We start from the raw sequence: 21,269 nt of genomic DNA, 5'->3' as shown, positions 1-21,269 counted from the left end.
GTTAAAAATTATTTAGACGCAACAGAATTACAAGAAAAAGATTACCGAATTATCTATTTACATTAAAAGGAATTAGTTTCACAGCATCCTAAATTCCCTGCATGTGTCCTTAATTTTGGGTCTTTGTCACACGGCATTGTACATTTGGAGCTTAGCTGGTTGAAAGGTATGCCTCATACCCCTGCCCCATATCCCTACTCCTTGAAACCACAAATACATCTATATGTATAGACAGATCAACAGTTAAAAGCTGAAAGTAGTAGGAAAGTAGGGGGCCATGATAAGAAGCAAGGATATTGGTGGGGTGAGAGTATGCAGATAATCAGGTATGGAGGGGAACAAGATCTCAACAGGATGACATGGAAGAAAAGATTTCAGCTTTACAGGATTCAAAAAGGAAGCTGAGCTATGAAGAGGCATAAGAGGGTTCTGGTGGGAAGGCAGAGGATTGTACATATCAGTACTGAGATAGTTGTTCACATGGATAGCTGTCACATTGTATTGACACATGTACAAAACTGGGAAATTCCAGTTTTAAACTTTGAGTTAAGATTGCTAGTCTGCATCATCCTCCAATGCAAACTGTAAAAACTCATTCAATACCCCAACTCCACTCCACTCATTAAGTACTTCCCATCCAGCACACGTGATCCATGTCTCCTTCAGCCCCCTGAACAACCAATGTTCAACCTGAACTCTGACCATAAATATAATAAACCAACATACCACATTGATAATTCCACATAAAAATTACTGCCTAATTGCAAAAAATTACCAACATACATCATCCATTCACAAAACTTCCTAAATGTTTTTAAAAAATCCTCACAGCCACTATTGTTAATCTGATACTATGCCACAGTTACAAACCAATACAAAACCACATTCAGAACTATGTAGACTGTAACTTATGAAAGTAACACAAACCCAATAAATATGGCTAAGTTAAGGCTGGTTGTTCAGGTTGAGGATGAAGATGTGTGGGTAGTGAAAGGGAGGCAGCTGTGGTTGAGAAGGGGATGTGATGAGTGGAGTGTAGAAGATTTGCTGAATGACTTACTGTATACTTCCTTATGTTTCATGTTTTTTGTTGGTGAGATAAGCAGTCTAACCTTAACTCAGTGTTAAGTGGAGTTTTTTGTGTGGGAACGTATACCGAAGAGTGAAAACTAAAAATATTTTTTGTCACATTTAATGAACAAGGACTTGAAAATACAAACACGCTGCTTGTGAAAACATATTTTTCCAGGTCTGGAAAGAGGTCTGGACATGTTTGGAAGAGAACAGAAAACTGGTATTTGTGCTCCATCATTTGTCTATAAACTTTGTGTTTAATGACCCATTTAAAGTCATATGGCACTTGAGGTTTATTATCCTTAAGGAGTCTTTTCTTGGGGACTCTCATGCTCTAAATTCAGTCCCTGCTTCCTGAGGATAGCTCTTCTTTGCGTACATTGATACATATTTCTCCACACCTGTTATTTGTGACACCCAGCTCTCTAACTGGTTCAGTACAGACTTAGTTTTAAAACAACTGCACTTTGGTTGGAATATAATTATTATATTGCATTGCAAAGGATTACTTTTCGAAGCCTCTTTCTATTACTCATGGCAATTAGGACACACCAAGCAAGTTTTACAGCTGTTGCTCTAAAACGCCAATTAAACAGTGATTTCTTTTGCTTTTCTTTCTTATTTTTTAATACAAAGCCTCGCCTTTTACTATAGCCAAATATATATATAATTTTAATCCAAAACTAGACAAAAAACTAAACTTTTAAATTATCAGTATATTAGCTGTAATTTTAAAGAAACAACTATGATTAACTTATATTTCAAAAGCAAATGTAAACCTCCTCTACATTTTGGATTACAGAAAAGTTCTTATGGACATATAATCATTAATTTGCTTGAGCTTAACATTTGACAAGTAGAAGTAGGTGATTATACTACATGTAATACAAGGAAAACAAAGATTATGTCCTTTCAGAATTAATACTAGTTTTATTTCTGAAGCGTCTCCCCATACCCACCACCAAGTCACTCAGAATGATATATAAAAACAACAAGGAGTCTGGTGGCACCTTAAAGACTAACAGAAGAAGTGAGGTTTTTACTCACGAAAGCTTATGCCCAAATAAATCTGTTAGTCTTTAAGGTGCCACCAGACTCCTTGTTGTTTTTGTAGATACAGACTAACACGGCTACCCCCTGATACTTGACAGAATGATGTATAACAATTCACAATAAAATAAATAGTACAACACATATAAAAATTATTTTCTTTTTGTTTTCTCTCTTTGGGGTGGTGAACTCAGCTTGGGGATGGGAGGCAGGGGTAAATGGCCTGTTGATAATGAGAATAATTTTACTGTTTGGATGGTAATAATAGTATCAAAATGCATTCTATTGTTCGGTTTGAGTTCTGCATTTGGGTATCTAGCTCTGGCATCTGGTTCCCTTCTTAACTGGTTGTTTTAGGGTGGCCCCGGAGGTGGAGCAATGCTCTATGGGCTGGGATTTGGAGGCCTGGGGGATGGTCCCTTGAACCCTGTGATAGTGGGAAGGGGGAGACAAAGAGGGGAAAATACATATTATTGAAATGTTTGACTTTGACTTTTTTGGCTATACCAAAATTGTTCTCAAAAGGAGAGGATGTCAATGTACAATGATCTTGTCCTACCGATTATTGCAGGTTCAACTTTGAATGAACGATTCAGGATTCAGTGAAAGATGAGGCCCCTGACTTTGCAGGTTTGCCAAAACATGCTTGGACAATACTTCAGCTGAGTATTCAGTGCCAGCATGAAATGAAAGAAGATCAGTGTGGTGTAACTGTTTTGTTTACATCCAACCAAAAATGCAAGAAATCTACTCCAAAACTGATCACATATATAGCGTGCTATGTCTTGCTTCTCTGAGAGTCCTGGAACAGTGTTACAATGAGATTGGTGTTAATCTGTTACTCACCCTGCTGCACAATGGAATCCTTCTAGGAGCTGCTAAGGTTGCTCACCATTGTGGGTTTAAAGACACCAAAGCTGATAGTAAGAGATTAGAGTACATCAATCTCCATGTGGATGACAAGTTCTCTGAATAAACTCAAGAGTTCATGGCCATCATGACAATCGTAAATCTATGCCAGATGGTTGCTGGATCAACTCTCATGCTGGGCAGTACTCTTGATATGGTGTTTGGAATAGGAGTACCAGAGTGGTCAATTGCCTTAGTGGAGGAGAGCTATCTGCTTAGACTAGACTGATGTTGGTTGTTAGAGGAAACAACCAGAAGAGATGGCAAAGATAATTTCTGCCTGCCTGAATTAGGCAAATTGTTGATGTTGATCATTTGTGGAACAGGTGCAGAGTCTAGGAGTCTGGCTAGATTCCAAGCTATCAGAAGATCAGGCAGCAACTACAACCAAATCAGATTTGTCCCCTCCCTACCCTGCCCATTATACGCAGCTAAAAAATTGAAACTGTTTCTATCAGATTTAGATTTTGCAGTTGTCTTCCGCACCTTTGCCACCTCCAGATTAGACTGCCCCAACGTGCTCTAGATGGGACTACATTTTAAATCTATCCAGAGACTGATGCTGGTGCAGGGCTCAGCAGCTAATTTAGATATCTTGCCATGAGCTCATTATACTCATGGTTTTGGATCTACACTGGCTACTTGTTAAATAATAGGTAGAATTTAAAATGTTGATTTTAACCTGGAAAGCCCTACTTAACCTAGATGCCACTTACTGGAGAGACCATCTCTCTCCCTGTACTATACTGTCAAAATTGTATCAGTGGGGGCACCTGAGCTAGAGCCCCACTACTGTAAAAGAGAGGGGGCTGCTGACAGGGTGTTAACCAGGAGGCCCCCTTAGTTTTGGAGCTCCTTCCCCTCCCCTGAATGTCTGAAATAGTCAGAATGTATTGAAGTTCAGGGCATACTGCAAGGGCCATGTTATTTTCTCTAGCTGCAAAGGACTAGTAAGGCTTTGGCCAGATAGCTTAAGCATGTTTTTTGCCGCAGTTTTATTGTTGGTTGTTGTGACTATCACCATTAACGGCTCAAGGCTGATTACTGGAAGAATCTCTTTCACAATTGTACATTTAAGGATCATCAAAAAAACACCTAGAGCAACGGACAAGTACTCCTTTTAATTGGCAAATAAAATAAACAAACACATAAAACTACAGTGAGAGAATGAATAAAAGCATCCTCTTTAAAACACTGACCGCCTTGGGAAAAATAGGGAAAGCATAAGGATATAAGCACATAAGAGGCCAACAACAGTTATGTAAAAGTAATACAAAAGAAATTCGGAAAAAAAGATGTAAGATATTTAAAATTGACCTGTGAGGGTAACGGATTGGAATAGAGGCCAAGGCGGAACAAGTTCCACATCTTAGGGCCCACCACAGCAAAGGCACAATCAGCATTTGACATAGGATATACACCATTCAGGATGTAGCTCAAGTAGGCAATATTAAAGGTGTAATTCAGAAGCTAAGCACCAGTGGGTTGCAAGAAAAAAGCAGAAACATGATGGAGCACCTGCTGTTGAGTAGAATTGTAGCAGGAAAGACATTAAATAAAAGGGAGGCAACATCAGTAGATAATGGGAGTCAAAAGAAATCCTGTGTTCATTTCGGACTCTCCCACTGATTCATTGAGAGATTGTGGGTACATCACTTACGTCCAAGTTTTATTAGTGGCCTCTATTTTTGGGTGTCCAACTGCAAACACCTAAGCCCTCATTTCCAAGTTATCTAGGTACTTATGATTCCCTCTATTAACACAGTATCTTTTCAGAGGTGCTGAGCACCAGCTGCTCACAATTGGAGTTTTAGGTGTTCAACTCTTCTGAAAATCAGGACCAATGTGCCTGAAGTTGTGCAGCCAGAAATGGAACCATTCAAAATTAAAGGTCACTTTGGAAAATTTGGCTCACAATCACTCTATATAATTAAACAAACACCTCAGTTTCACCACCTGTTAAAAGAGAACAATATCACTTACCTACCTTTAAGTCATTTTGATATTTTTGAATAAATGCAAAGTAGTAATTGCTGTAGTATACTTCCACTGCTAAATTATTTTGGATCCTATTCTCTCCTAAGCGAGAATAATCCTGAGGAAAATAGAAACTGCATCTTTTTACTTGAGAGCTTCCCTTCTAATTCTTCCATCTGGGACACAGGGTTTACCCTGGCCCTTGCTCCAGAAGTGCCAGGGGATTTGGCCCATAAATTCTCAGAGGTCTTCAATGGATCTTAAGGGTTTCATTAAAAGCCAGAACCCTCTAGGCCAGGGGTCCCCGCCATGGCGCCCGCCGGGGCGTCTAAGTGCGCCCACGTACTGGCCGTCAGACGAGCATCCGCCGAAATGCCGCCGATTTTCGGTGTCATTTCAGCGGCGACGCCTCTTGATGACACTGCTTGCCTGCGGTATTTCGGTGGCGACGCCTATTGTCGCCACTTGTCAGCGGCATTTCGGCGGATGCTCGTCCACCGCCACGGTCCTCCGTGGCTCGTCGTCTGGCGCCTGCCAGACGAAAAAGGTTGGGGACCACTGCTCTAGGCTGAGGCCCAGTGCACACGCACATGAACCATCTAGTCACATGTAAAGTCCCATTGACTTCAAGTACTACTCAACATGAATAAGGGTTGCAACATTGGGCTCTATATAATTAAACAAACACTGGCAGACAAAAGAAACTGTACTTTTCTGACCCGATCCCTACACTTTATTCTGGCCCAGTCCTTGTTCAGGCAAAAAAAAAAAAATTAAGAAATTTTTTCCTGTAAAAAAGTATGCAAGATTGGGCCATTGTTTTGAGCCAAGTATGATAACTAGCTCTTAATGAGCCACACACCTCTTATCTTTTTCAGCTTTTATAGCAGAGAATCATTGTGTAATCCCTGTAAATGGAGATTTGAAGATTTGACAGTCTATGTTTCATGATAGCACTAACTTGAAAAATACTGCAGTAGGGTCCAATCTGTTCCACATGCATGATATGGAACCTGCATTTAAGGTAGTGGCATGGAGGATTGGGTCCTATTTATTTATAAATAAATGCCTTGACATTGTCTTATATATCTTCATTATTTAAATAGATATTCAAAACACAATCTTTAGTTGAGACCAAATATATAACTACTTCGCACTTATCAAGTCTATCAACCAAGGATCTCAAAGTGCTTTACAAATGAGACAATTAGCTAACCTTCACAATACACCTATAAAGCAGATGAATATTCTAACTATTTTACAGAAGGAGAAACTGTAGCAGAGAAGTTTAGGGGCAAACACTCAAAAGTTGCCTCTAGTTTTGCATGCCTACGTTTTTGGATGCTCAGCTTTAGACACCTAAGACCAAATTTTCAGAGGAGCTGCGCACTCACTCCAGTTGAAGTGGGAACTGCAGGAGTTCAGTATCTGAAAATCAGTCCCCAGGTATCACAAGTTGAGCACTCAAAATTAGCAGAGATAATTAAAAATTTGGGAATTAACCAACTTAATCACACAGCGAGTCAGTGCCAGGAACAGAAACACATCTTGTGTCTTCCAGACCTTTGCTAAGCCCCAGATCTGTGCTAACTCCCTTCCTGCAAACATGAAATTTCACCTCTAAAACATTTTGATAGAGATTTGAGCATGTGAAACACAGGTTTACAACAAAAGTGGAATTTCAGTCTTAATATAATGTTTGCCACTTAAAACTCTATAATAAAATGGAAGATACTAGATTATTTTTATTTATAAAGGGTTTCAACAGTGGTACAAATTTTTAAAATTTCATAACACTAAATGTACAGTTAAAGTCTGATTTCAAAAATTAACTGAATTTAAGTGCTAAATAACAAGAACTAAAAGCTTAATCCACAGAATGCTAAATCTCTAGTCTACCATTATTCACTACAGCATGGGAGGTAGTAATGCAATCTTTCCCATATTGCCCTGCTGATGCTCCTTGACAAGAAAAAACACTTCTAGGGCTAAAAGCATAGAGCAGTCTTGATTCCAATTCAATCCTTGGCTTCTTCAATGATATCATCATGTTGCCAGGTGATATTGTGATGATGGTTTTCACCACTAGAAACTAGGCTGAATTTCATGTATTCCATACAGAAACCAATAGTAAATTGGTAACTACTTTCAGTCATTACTGAGGCCAGATTAAACCAAGGACCCACATGTGAAAGACTTCATAACCCATTACCACTCATCTAATTTTATCTAGCAATTTAGGCTTTTTATGGCTTATCTACAGTACCTGTGAGAGCTTTCACTGTTGCACTGGAGAATCTAAGCCACTCTGTTCCCTATGCATAATAAAAATCAGAATGAAAAGCAGCAAGATCCAGACTTGAAATCAATGGAACTACTTATGTAATGGGAATAGACAGTAGACAGTTTTCAGATTCACTCTTTTAGGGTTTTTTTCAAATTTCCAATATATATTAGAAGGGAGTTGCCCATATTACAGACTAATGACCTGCAACATTTTAAATTCAACTCCATTTAATTCAGTTAAGTTCCACCTGTTTATATCAGAAAAAAATTTGGTCCTCAGTATTTAGTTTTAATTTTAAATCCTTTTAAATTAGAAATATAAACAGAAGCCCTAAAACATTAAAAGCAGCGCAAATAGGTATCCTATGTCAAATCCTAGTGTCACACTCTAGTTGATTGAAAAAGCAGCGTACATTAAAATCACCTTCACCAAAAAGAATTACTGGAGCGCAGGGCTTCTCAGGAGAAAATACAAAAAGTAATGTGGAAAAGGCTAGGGCATATTCCTCTTCATTACATTGTCTCTGCAGAGCCAAAACATAAGAATCACATGCCTGGCCATGCAGACACAGAAACAGAAACTTGATTAGTAAGAACAAGTGGGGATGGACCTATCCCTCAAGCGTACATTACACAGACAAAGGTATACATATCCAAAAGGAAGAGAACAAAGTGGGAAAAATCAGGGTGTCAACAGGACCAATAGAAGGGTTTGAAGTCTCTATCTCTTGAGGAATAAAGAAAAAAAAGTGCTTCCAGGGGGAGACCTATACCAAGTTTCAGCTCACAGTGAATTATAATGAATTTAAAAATTCTGGAAACAGGTATTAATAATGGAAATGTTAACACAATATCCTAATTATACATATGCTGGCAGGAACTGTCTTTATAATTGCCTCTATCATGTGATCACTTTGGCTTTTTGAAAAGATTTAATAAATTATATTTACAAAACAAAATATGAAACTGCATTAAAATAGAATAGAATTTTAGTTTTATATAGAGCTTTTCACATGCAAAGTATCCAAAAGTGCTTTCAATAATGTGTTATGTACTAGGGGGCTGATTCTCATTTTCAGTAAGGCCCTTTTAAAGTATGTAAAGTGTGCAGTGTAAAAAGGTCTTAAAGTGAGTTTAAATATAATTCATATGCTCACTTTAAGGCCCCATCAGTTCCAGAGCTGTGTAAAAGGGCCTTAGTGTAAACTGGAATCAGACCCTTGTAGTGCAATGGTTGTGTAGACCAATGCAGCATCCATTATGCAGCCATCAGCAATTCACACACTGTCATGCCCCAACCCGAGACTCAGAACAATGCAGGACTCCTATGCCCACACAGAGCCACATTATCCGTGTTCCTTGGTGGGGCAGCTTTGGGTCTTGGATAAAACAATCCTATTTGACAGACAGATACTGTTGGACAGATTTATAGAGTTATTCCCTACAGTTTTTAAGTAGTGACAAAAGTGCAATGCAATCTTTAATTTTCACCTGAACAGTACTATATGGCATAGTAATAGTGGCAAATTATGGCAAATCATTTAAAAAAATGCTATTTTTAGCATGCTAGCTCAAGCCCCCAAGTCTGTCTTCCCGAGGCTGGGAGGCTTATTCCCAGCTGCAGTGTAGACATACCCATAATAACTTTCTTACCCAAAAGCAAGAGCGTTACCTTAAGGTTAATTTTTAAGAACATATTTCCCTAAAAAATGTAACCTCGATTAATTGTTATCCAAATTAATGTGCACAAAGGACATAGTCTAATATTTTTGTACTAGTGGAATCAACATTCTAATGTATTTCTCTGTTCACTAGTTCTTTCTTCAAGAGGCCGTGAATCAATACATAAAAAAAAAACAAATCAAAGCATTTCAAATGTAGATAATGGTCTATATCTGTAACAATGTGATAAAGATTAAGCAGGGCCTGGGAGCATGTTTAAAACAAGTGACATTTAAGAGCTCCATAGAGCTGGTGCATGCTCAGTACAGATGAAGGTCTGTCTAAAGCACCGACAGCTTTGTGGTTAACAGAATGTTCAAAGACTTCAGCAGCATCTAAAAAGCTCTGCTATTTGCACATGCTCAGTAATTTCAGAAGCTTAGAACTAAACCAAGTCAGGATGGATTGTCAAAAAGAGACAACAAAAGACATCTTCCTAACCACGGCCCATCCACCTGCCAAATTTCAAGTTCCCCACTCAAAAGCATGAAGCCGCTAGAACTCTTCAAAGAAACAGTTACCAAAAAATAAGATTAGAGAAAAATAGGTAGTTTTGCCAACCATGGTCTCAGAAACAGATAAACTGTTTTTGCTGAAAATTCCCCCCAAAATTCAGTCCGAGGCAAAGAACAAGCATGGAAAATTTCAACTCAAATGGTTAAAGTCTGGCAATGTTATAAACAGAAAGCAGGGGCTTAAAATAGAAAGTGCAACCTTAATTAGAGGTGTCACAGACAGGTCTGAATAATGGGAAAACTTTGAGTTTCTCGGTGCTCCTACAAAAAATACTGTACTAATAATTATTTACTGAAATCTGAAATTCTAAATGAGGAAAGGAAAGTTGTAACTTCTAGATGAGAAAATTGAAGGAAAGGATTTTGTTGCTCCTTTCTCTGTAATCTTTCATTACTAGTATACAGTGTCACCCTCTGATATCCATGTAACTCACTGGTACAAAAGTACTTTGGTTAGCCTCTTAACACCATAGATCATTTGTGTGGCTTAACAGCGTCAAAAAAATTTCATTCTCTATGTGAATCTCATACTCACAAATACAGTTGGCTCTTGCTACTTTGTACCATCAGTAAACTGCAGGACGCTCCCCTGATAAGATTATCAAGTTTTATGAGTAAACAATAAAAAATTATATTGCATCACAAGAAGTACTTATTTAATGTATTTTGACAAATGTAATTTAGTGTCTGGTTATTTCTGACATTTCCTCTAGCACAAAACAATTGATTGTACACAATTTTGTAAAGGTAATGAAGTATTCGTAACTTGAGACTTCAATACAGCACTCTCAAAAGCTCTCTCCTGAGATGCTGAGAAATGGGACGAAACTGTTTTTTGTCAAAGTTATCGTGTTCATAGATAAGTGCTTTTATCATTGTACACTTGCATTATTTGTGTTGCCTACATCAGTGAGAGCATAAGGTAGGAAACTCTGCCTGTCATGTGACACATAACATACATCTACCTCTTATTTTTAATAACAGAAACAAGAAAAAATAACAATGTTGAAGGAAAATTTTATTTATTTTTACACTAAGCTCATTGCACTGAATTAATGTCTGATGTAACTCCACAGCAGTTACACCAGGGATGGATTTGTTTCTGCTGTTAATTGGCATAAGTGTCTCTCTAGGACATCTTGATGTATTTCAGTTAACTTATGTTTTATACTGACATAATTCCTACAAAACAGGGGGGAAATGAGAGGCTTTCAGAATTTCTTTCTAGTTTTCATGATTCAGCACTCTCCTTTTCCAAAGCCTAAGAGATATTTCTTATAAGATTCAAAAACTCTTATGTTCTTCCTTTACAAGCAGAATTCTGGACCCATTAACTTTGCAGTGTTGAGATAGCTAAGTGCTGGAATGCATTAAACACTACATTACCCTTCTATATTCCATCTGAATAGACTATTACCTCTGGTATGCTGGAAATCAATTACAAGAAAGCAATGTGACTCCACTGCAATTACTGTGTTACTTTCGCCTCATGCTTACAAACCTGCTGTGAAGTACTTATCTTACTAGACAAACATTCATCCTTCAATTTTTAAATCATAACATCAAAGTTATTCCACCAATACCCCCTCTCCATTGCAATGCAGAACCCTTAAAAACTTAAGCTTTTGCAAAACAAGAAAGAAGGGCACTTCACTGCCTTCCTTCTTTACTGCCTCTTCCTCCATGGTCCAAAATGGACTGCCTTTACTACCTGCAAGGTCCCATACAAATACTCCCTAGAAGCTAATACTGTAATTTTACTTTTGACACAAAAATCAAACCCAGTCTCTCCAATAAACAAAATATTATAGCTTACAAAGAAGTCAGTCAGATTCAATGCCCACTCCTAACTGTAACAGGCAATCAGTTATAGCAGATAAAAAACAGATATTGTCCAAATAAAAGATATCAAACCCAGACCACTTTCTCTGACTATTTCACATTTTCATTTTAATGGATTGTTTCTAAGGTTGTTGGGGGGATTTGATAATTGTTTATTTTATGCATTTTCTACATGCAAAGAGGAAGATGGCAAACGGTAAATTGAACAGGCGTTAAGATTTATTTTTTTATAAAGCAATCTTCCTCATACTATATAAACTTCCTTTGTTATAGAACATTAGTTTAACCAAAAAAATATATGTTCTGCTGAGAATTGCCAACTCACGGCGACAGCTGACTATATTTCTACTGTGAAGCCAGCAGGCTTACTTTATTTCTGTAGCTTCAGCAGCAAACATACTTTAAAAATATGCCTTGACTGTAAAATAAATGTAAGAAACAGAGTAAAAAGAATAACAGAGTGAGAGAAATCCTTGGTAGGTCTATATTTTTCCAACAGCTTCTTACCTCTAAACACATTAGGACCCACATGCACACCCTTCACCTGTACCCTTCCCTTTTGAATAAAACAGACAATCAAGAAGTCAGATGCACAATCATGAAAAACACAACTGCAATGGTGCAGTCAAACTGAGCATTTGCACATATAAATGGCTACTTAGATCCTTGTTTATTTGTGCATCCAAATACTCCATTTGAAAATTTGACTTTTTGAAAAAGTCACTTGATTCCCAAGGAATAGTTCTGAGGAGCATGTGCACTACAATCAGCCAGCACCACATATCTGCACCAAATGAAATTTAGTACAGGAAGTACTACCAATGTTTGTCTTATCTATACCACTTTGATACTGGAGCCTCCTTAAGACCTAGGTATCCAGTGTACTCTGTCTTAACTTTGACAGTACTTTTAATACCTGTCCATTTATTTTGTAAGTTCCTTCAGGGGCACAGCCCAGGTCTTCCTCTTTGTAGTCTATAGGGCCAAGACATTCATAATACATAGAAATTCACAATAAAAATAACATAATTCAGTGGGCAGCCATCACTCGCTTAGGCCAGACTTTATTTTGAACGTCAAATACATTCTAGTCACGACAACGCCTCAGACCGCAAATTATTTACAAGTCACGGAAGGAAGAAAACAGGAAGCGGGAAGAAAACCTCCCTGCAGCCCATCTTCAAAGCGAACTGAACTGACAGGCGAACGGAAGAGGCTCTGTGGAGGGAACAGGCTGCGGGGGCAGCCTGCAGCGTGGCAGGGGAGACAGTGTCAGGGTTATTTCGGCTCTGGCCCCTTATTGCTCCTGGTGTTGGGTTACCCCGGCCCACGCCTGACGCGCAGCCCCAGCCTTTCTAGGGACACGTCCCAGGCCCACTGTCCTACGGCTGCTCTCAGCAGACTCCCTCCCCCACGGGGGAGGGGGGGAGTTGGCGCTGCTGCAGCAGGGCAGGAAGGCCCCGGCTTGGGGACCGCAGCACCTAGAGGGAAGGGACCAGCCAGAGGGGGGAGCCGAAGCTCCGTCACCCCCGCGGGGTCTCTCCTGACGGGCGAAGCCTGGCGCGGCCGAGGCTGCCCCCCTGCCGGGGCCCGCCGCGAGCAGGCGGCTCCTGGGCGGAGGAGCAGGGCCACGCCGCGCTGCCGGCGAGTAGCGCGCGCACCTGCTGCTACTGGTCGCGCGGCCTCCGCCTCCGCCAGGCTCAGCAGGGGACCGGCCCCGCGCGCGCGGGTGAGTGGGGGAGGGGGTCACGCGGGGTTATTTACGGCCTGGCTCTAATTTCGGAAGCCCAATAACAACAAACCCACAGGCGGGCACGTCTAATGCGGAGACTCACCCTTCCCGCAGAGAGGCGCCGGCCCCTTTAAAAACACACGAGGCCACGCCCACCCCCCCTCCTGAAAGGCCGGCCGCCAATCGAGTGCGGGGACCCAGCCCAGGGTGACGGGAGCCAATGAGCAGGCCGCTTAGTGAGAGGCGGAGCAGCGGGACGGGAGAGAAGATGGAGGCAGCAGCCACAGAGCGGGGTCCGGCAGCTTCTGGCGGTGGCGTTGCCCCACTGGGGCCGCGGGCTGCGGCGGTGCCGGAGCGGCTGCAGCGGCGGGAGGCGGAGCGGCAACGGGAAGCGGAGCGGCGGCGGCAGGAGAAGGCGGCCCAGGCGGTGCAGGAGGAGCAGAGCGGGTTCTTCGTAGCCGCCTTCTCCCGGGAGCGGGCGGCCATCGAGGCGCTGCTGGGGCCCGGCCCGGGCCAGGCGGAGGAGGAGGAGGATGCGGCGGGCCGGCCCGAGTCGCTGGAGGAGGCAGCTGCCCGGCTGCAAGGGCTGCAGAAGCTCCTCACCGACAGCGTCCGCTTCCTGGCGCCGTACGAGGTGCGGCAGGCGCAGGAGGCGCTGAGCCGGCTCCAGGGGGCCCTGACGGCCAAGCGCCAGCAGCTGCAGCCCAAGAAGCGATTCGCCTTCCGGGCCCGCAGGAAGGAGGCGGAGTCCGCCCCGCCTGCCGCCCCGGCCGGCCAGCTGCCCGCGGAGTCCGTCCCGCCGCGAGCCCCAGCCGGCCAGCTGCCCGCGGAGGGCGAAGGGAGCGGCCCCCCGCTGTGCGGCTTCAGCCAGGCCGAGGCCCAGACACTGGAGCTCGGCCCCTCGGAGCTGCTGCAGCGCGATGTGCTCTTGGCCGACTTGAGCGACTGCCGCGTGCTGCTCCGCGGCAACCCCAACACGCTCCGGGTACGGGACTGCCGGGGCTGCACCGTGTTCTGTGGGCCCGTCTCCACCTCGGTGCTGGTGGACGGGTGTAGCGACTGCCTCCTGGTCCTGGCTTGCCAGCAGCTCCGCACCCACCGCACCCGGGACACCCGGATCTACGTGCAGGTGACCAGCCGGGCTATCGTGGAGGACTGCAGTGGCGTCCGCTTCGCCCCCTACACCTGGAGCTACCCAGGCATCGAGGGCGACTACGAGTCCTCCGGGCTGGACAGAGGCAGGAACAACTGGAACCTGGTGGATGACTTTGACTGGCTGGCCAGAGATGAGCCCTCGCCCAACTGGAGCGTGATCCCTGAGCAGGACAGAATCACCCAGTGGGACTGAATGGAGGCTGCAAAGGAAACACTTGAAACTTGTGACTGATCAGCAGGTCCCAGCATAGCTGCAAATAAAACTAACTATGATTCATTCTAAAACAACTTAATCAATAGCAGTTTGTGGGTCTTTAAATGCTGAATTATAATGTGGGATTAAACTACTTGTTCTAAACTGCTATAAATTGATGTGCTATGCTAGAGGCTGGTAACCACTGCAGTATCCCTGTGACAGCTCTTTAGGGCTTCTGTGATTTGTACACTGTTTCCCTGCTCACTGGGAATGGGCCTCTAAATAAAGGTATGCTGCTGCCTACTTGTTGTTCAACTGGATAAAATCTGAATTGCCTTGTGGTAATGTACATTTCAGTGGACCAGGAAATCTAATGCTTAGACTCCTGAGTTCTATAGCATATTACAATCTACAACCCTGTCTTCACTAGTGTGTGTTCTTCATGGTAGGTAATGTGGTAAAAGTTTTTTAGAGAGGTGGAATTTTTCCGTTGACCAAGTGCTGTCTACACTGGGGTTTAGGTTGATTTAAATTCACACTCCTACGCTATGTAGTTAGGTCAGCCTAAATTTTCAGCATATACCAGGTCTAGGATTTACTTTGGTCTGCTAACATGGGTGAAAACTACAACTTGCCTTGTCCTCACTAGGCTTTTACAATATGTTGGCCACCAAGGTAAGAACCTCCCTCTTTTCCTGGTGGGAGGCTATATTTAGTTGCCTAAAGGGGTTGAATTGATGTGAAATGTTTGGGGAGGAGATTGGTTTAGAGAGCTTCCTCTCCTCTCCTCCTCCTCCTCCCCCACAACAAAGAATTTTAACTACAAACTCTTGATCTATTGTCTGTACTGATACCTTCTCTTGTGTATAGGCAAGTTGCATAGGCTATTTACCAAAGCCTATTTTGGTGAAGATGTGGCAGTAGCCCTTCAGAAAGCACTCCACATGGTGTAGCATTATGTACTTACATTAGAAGACAACATGGAATAGTCTGCAAGCCTTTGTCCTTTAGTTTAGTTTAAAAAAAACTATACAGGAACTTCCCTTGAAAGTGCTCATTGTGTTTACAAGTAGGACAGATGGTATAAGGGTGTGGAAATTTGAAACAGAACTGCCTTGTTCAAAAGTCATTCCATTGTAACATCTCTAATCTAAAATATTAGTGTAGCTAAATATAAAAACTGCCTTGCCTACTGGGAGGGAAAAAAACCTATGCTTTCTGAGCTGAAGTGCAATATTTTAAAACATCAAACACATTCATAATCGCTGTAAAGCAGTATCTAGTTGAAGTTACTCTTGACTGTTTTCAAGAACAAACATAGTCTCACTAATTCACTGTTTCCTTTCCAGAATAAAGTTGTTACCCCCAAACCCAAATTGTAAATGAAAGAGGGTATTTTCACAACTTTGCAGTTTTGTTTACTTGTACTAACTTACATCTTCTGGCTCACAGTTTCAGGTATAATACCATGAATGTACTTTAGCAACTGTATTTAACTCAGTCCTTATTTTGTCTAATTTTCTGCTGATGTGGAAACTTTTTTGGCAGTCTAATAAATATGTTCAAAGAAAATAGTTCTCGGGGTCTGTATCTACTGTAAAGGACATTCTAAGACTACACAATTTGAGATGTGACATCTTATAACAAGCTCTACTTGTGGTAAAGAATCACATTTGCTCTTTACTATGAGTGCTCTTTTCTCTCCCTTCCCCCCCCCCCCCCCAATTTACTTACTTAGTTTTGCACTGACAATAAACAAGTCCTCTTCACTTCCTGCTGTAGTTCTGTGTTGGGTGCCTGAAACGATGTACCTCCACAGCTAGGGAGTGGTGCGTGACTGCTCTTGCACTTTCCCTGTCAAAAAGTCATTTTTCTGCAAAGAAATCTGGGGGGGACATTAATTCTGTGCATGCACAGTGGTGCAGAATTCCCCCAGGAATAATCAACAAAGGGAGGAAAGCCTAAAGATGGATTACAGAGACTGGCACCCTCTCAGAAATCACTGAAGTGAGTTGCCAATTCTCAATGCCTTCTCTTAAGAAAATTCTGGGTCTTGTAATCATGGAGGAAAGCTAAAATTTCAGAAGAGAATTTTCAGACAATTAGTAATAATGCGGTTGAATACAAACTACTATTCCCCCTCTAAAGGTTTGCCATAATGATTGCACTGCCTAGGGCACATAGCTTTGACAGTATGAAATGAAGCATCATAATTCAGTTTGAAGTGACTATCTTGAGGACTGAGTTTAAGAGATCACTCGCTCATGCAAAGAATTCTGTGTATATATAAATATAGAAGTGATATGGTTAGTCTCACAACCCCTCGCCCTTCCCAGAGGCTGTCTCTACTGTATGTAGAATCTTCTTTTCCTGCCTGGGAATTACTCTAAGTAAAGGAATTGAATGAACAACAGTATTGTGTCTAAAAAAGCTGCACTAATGTTTAATGATCAGTGTAGTGTATATAAACATAAAGGTTCAAATTTAGTTTCTGTATCTGGTGGATACAAAATTGTCAACATAGGAGCAGCTTGCAGTCAAATTAAATGCCTTTTAATTTCTGTAAAACAGCAGATTAGAATTGGGTGAATAATGCAAAATACTCATCAAAAATTCATTCTCATTTTTCAGTGACTTAACTTTTGGCACAGTCATAAGCCACTTTGTGCCCACATAGAGGAGCGAGGAGACATAAAGAGCCCCCTTATTTCCCCAGCATAGGTTACCCATACTTCAGGTCTTGTGTAGGAAAAAAGGGTATGCTTCTATTGCAATGTAAGCCCGGTGTTAATGGGACTCAAGTCAGTAGACCCAGGATTAGAGAACTTGGGGCTGAGTATCTATACTGGTAAAGCCTAGATTAAGACTTTTCTACCCTGGGCTCGAAGTCAGGGCTCTGGCGTCCACAGTGCAGCATGAAAAGTTCACCATTGACCCTAGTCATTCCTAATACTCTTAGTAAAATCCATTTTGCTGGCCTCACACCAGAGATTCACCAAAATCTGGCTGTGCTCCAGCCACATTTTGGTGAATCTCTGGTGTGAGGCCAGCAAAACAGCCATGAAGCAGAGACCTTTGCGAAGGGCTTCTTCTGGTCAGTCTCCATTACAAACACAGAAGCTTCTCTGAAGGTGTGTTTGCAGCTCTGTAGTCAGAAAACAATGGAAGGGTTAAACTCTGACTGTCTGAGTGCTGCATTACAATAAGGGGCTTGCTTTTGTTTTCCTGGAGTCAATTGGCAATTCTTGAGATAGAGAGGACAAAGGAAGTTGGCCCATGGGATTGTGGGATACTTTTGGCAGACTCCCAGGACCTGAGTCATGGGTGAGGGCTACATCTATACTGCAAAGCAATAGGGCTTGAAACCTGGGTTCCGGCTTGACTTGGGCTCGAACCCTCCACTCACCGAAGGGTTCTAGGACCCTGGGTCTGAGCCCAAGTCTGAGGATATGTCTACACTGCAATAAAACACCCGCAGCTGTCCTGTGTCAGCTGACTTGGGGTCCGGCTGGGGGCTATAAAGTTGCAATGTAGACATGCAGACAGGCTGGAGTCCCGCTGACAAGGGCCATTCACAGGTGTTCTATTGCAGTGTAGAGAGATTTGAGTGTTGGTGGAAGGGGAGTTTGGGCTCATGCAGCTGTGTTATGTGTAGTATGGCCATGTCTCACCTGCATGCACTGAGTCCTGGGCTTTCCTGACCCTGAAGAAATCATTCTGTCCTGAAGGTAACATGCTCAGCCAGTCAGGAAAAGGGCCATTTCCCACTACTGTCTTATACTGTGACCTTTGGCATTCCAAGCAGCATTAATGGACATAGAAGGAGGGGTGCTGCAGTGCTGGACCTTTCAGCATGAATGAGGGAATGCCACCTGAGACCCCAGAAATGTAGTTACCATAATCTGTCAGAAAACAATTGTCTCTTCAAAATCAAATGGAAAACGGCAAGAGATGTAATTATGATGATATAAATATTGTTCATTTTATGGTTTCACAAAGATTCTTCAAGGTGAAATGGTGTTGGGAGAAAAGATGTTTAATAAAACATTTTAAGCATAGGTTAATAACCTGTTTTAAACTTCTGCACTGTAAAACTTATTCCTCCCTACACAATACTATTCCATCTGTCAACCGTGAACTTGTTTTTCATGAAAACTTTAACACTGAAGTTGACTCATTAAAATGCCTTATTTATTTAGGGGAAATGAGCAGGTACATGAATATACTGAGCTTGTTTGGACAGAATTAGCCCACTGCACGCTGGGGTGGAAATCGAAAGTGCACGAGCATGTGGCTCACTGGCTATGTGGTACTGCTACCATGCATAGTGCACAATAGCAGGGTCCATGTGGCCAGGTAGCGCACCGCACGCTAGTGTGCTGTAGATTTACCCCCAGCTTGCCAAGCACAAACTCGCCATCTAGGCAAGCCCACAGACAGCACTGAAAAATTACAGGGCCAGAGTCTGCCACATTTACTCCATAACAGCCTCAATAGAACTACGGGTTGAATAAGGTGCTACACATAAGAATGATCATACTGGGTGGGACCAGTGGTCAATCTAACCCCAGTATCCTCTCTTCCAATAGTGGCAGATGCCAGATGCTTCAAAGGAAATTAATAGAACAGGGCAATTATCAAGTGATCCATCCCCTGTCATCCCATTCCAGCTTCTGGCAAACAGAGGATTCAGGACACCCAGAGCACAGGGATGCGTTCCTGACCATCTTGGCTAATAGCCATTGATGGACCTATCCTCCACTGTGCATAAGACTGGTGGAGTCTGACACACAATATTTAGAACTCTGTCAATTTCACTAACTCTTCCCCCTCAGCCAACACTAGCCAGGCGCACGCACACACAGACACACACACACACCCTCCTAGTTCTCTTTCTCCAAGAGGAAGAATGAAGAGATGTGCTTTGCTTTGAAAAGCAACAGCTTCCAGCTACTTTGGATGCAGGAGCGAGTACCTATGTACAGAACCTATCTCAGAGAACATTCTGGCACAACCTCTTCTGACTGCAGTTGTGGCACAGGGTGAAGGGTGGTGTCTCAGGTAGGCCTCAGGCCAGCTAGAGCTCAAAAGGTCAAGCAGACCACCTTAAATTCCATCCAGTAAAACAAAAGTCTAGTGTATATAAAACAGTGTTAGTGTAATATGCTTACAGAGATATGAGTTTTAATAAGCAGGGTACTGAATCCTGTACCCTCTTCACTGTCTAGATTGATTTATGATGGAGCCCAATGTATAGCACCGGCTTCCCGCCCTCCCGTCGGCCCTGGGTATCAAACGTAGATGATTAGAACTGGATGAAATTTTTTTACTGCAGCTTTTTTTTGGCGAAAAATGCAGATTCAGTGACACCAAAATGTTTGGCAAATTCATGCTGGTTTCAACAAATTATTGGTTTTGAAACCAAATCAAAATGCTAAAAAAAAATCAAAATGTTTCATTATGTAATTTTTGAAACAAGACATTTCAATTATTTGGTTCAAAATAAATCTGTTTTGAAATTTCCTTTAATTTTATTTTAAAGAAAATCAAAAATGTTAAAAAATGCTGAATCTCAACAAAAACATTTCATTTGCCCCAAAACAATTTTATTTTTCAACTTTTCAATTAGTCACATATTTTGAAAACTTCTGGTTTTGGTCAGCCCCAAAACCCATTGACTTCAATGGGAACTGAAGCTGGTCAGCTTCTCACAGGCTCCAACACTTTTTTGAAATTGCCAGTAAACCTAAATATCAGTTATTCACACAGCTCCATAGCTGATAGATTTAACAATATTGGCATGGACACCCGATCTTCATCCCTGAGCGAGAGGAGACCATTTACCATTACAACAGCCTTTAGGGTCATACCAAAGGCACTCATAATGCACACATAAAATAAAATTGAAGCAAACAGTTCAGGTCTCCCCAAGAACCTTAACTCTGGCTCTATATCATTGCTGCCAAAATAACCAAAGAGCTGGAAACAATCTTCTTCTTAAGCAACAAACATCTTTACAAAGGGTAATTCCAAAAAAATAAAAGATGATATAATTGAACTATTTGACTCTTGTTGATAGACTGGCAGTAACATTCAAAAAAAAAGTCCACCTACCTTAATTTGCTGCAGCAGTGGTAACTCTTGACTTAGTAAAACCATATAGTCTCACACAGACACAAAAAGATAAGTTTTCATGCATCTCCACCAATGTTTGGTTATCATACTGTAAGATTAACATAAGATGCACAGGGTGAAATCTTGGCCATTGCTGAAGCCAAAGGGAGTTTTGGGCACAGAATTTCTTCCGTCGTGTTGGATCCTGTGAGTTGCTGACCATCCCCAGTTCCCACTGAAGTCAATGGAAATTTAGGGTGCTGCCACAGGGCACCTGGCCTCTGTGAGCAGAGCTGGGCCCTGCCATCCTGGTTCAGAGCAAGGGAGGCCAATCCAACCACTTAACGGGGGCTGGGCTACACCTGGGCCTGTAAAGGGCAGGAAATGAGAAGTGAAGGAAAGGGTGATTGAAATAAGTTGTGCCTAGGGAATGGAAACTCACCATGGAGTAGAGCTACCTCTGGTGGTGAGTCCCTGGAGCAAGGGGACAGATGCTCAAGGAAGCAGCCGTGGGACTAAAACTGGGACGTTCCTAGGAGCAGGAGTGCCAGAGACCCCTGGGAGGGGTGGCCCTGAAGCCTGAGAGAAAAGGAGTGAGTTAAAAGACTGTTAAAAGACAGGTAAATAAACCAACAGAACACAATCTTAAAGGAGACTGGGTATGGAAGTGTGAGCTTCGAAGCCAGGGAGAAGTCCT

At 42.2% G+C, this 21,269-nt stretch overlaps 2 protein-coding genes across 2 annotated transcripts in view; one reads left to right on the top strand and one right to left on the bottom strand.

The window, feature by feature from the left end:
• The window catches only part of BICRAL (BICRA like chromatin remodeling complex associated protein), a 64,248-nt gene extending 51,018 nt beyond the window's left edge, over positions 1-13,230 (bottom strand). Inside the window, exon 1 of the mRNA XM_065401052.1 lies at positions 13,211-13,230. The gene's annotated coding sequence lies outside the window, so the exon portion shown is untranslated. The remainder of the gene's footprint in view (positions 1-13,210) is intronic.
• A 97-nt stretch (positions 13,231-13,327) lies between these two features.
• On the top strand, positions 13,328-16,032 carry TBCC (tubulin folding cofactor C). The gene has a single exon (XM_065400629.1). The coding sequence runs from the start codon at positions 13,328-13,330 to the stop codon at positions 14,453-14,455; it is 1,128 nt and encodes a 375-aa protein (XP_065256701.1). The 3' UTR covers positions 14,456-16,032.
• Positions 16,033-21,269: the final 5,237 nt, after the last annotated feature.

This window comes from Emys orbicularis, chromosome 3 (assembly GCF_028017835.1).
Source record: "Emys orbicularis isolate rEmyOrb1 chromosome 3, rEmyOrb1.hap1, whole genome shotgun sequence".
Lineage (NCBI taxonomy): Eukaryota > Metazoa > Chordata > Testudines > Emydidae > Emys > Emys orbicularis.
This window is presented reverse-complemented; position numbering and strand designations above follow the sequence as displayed.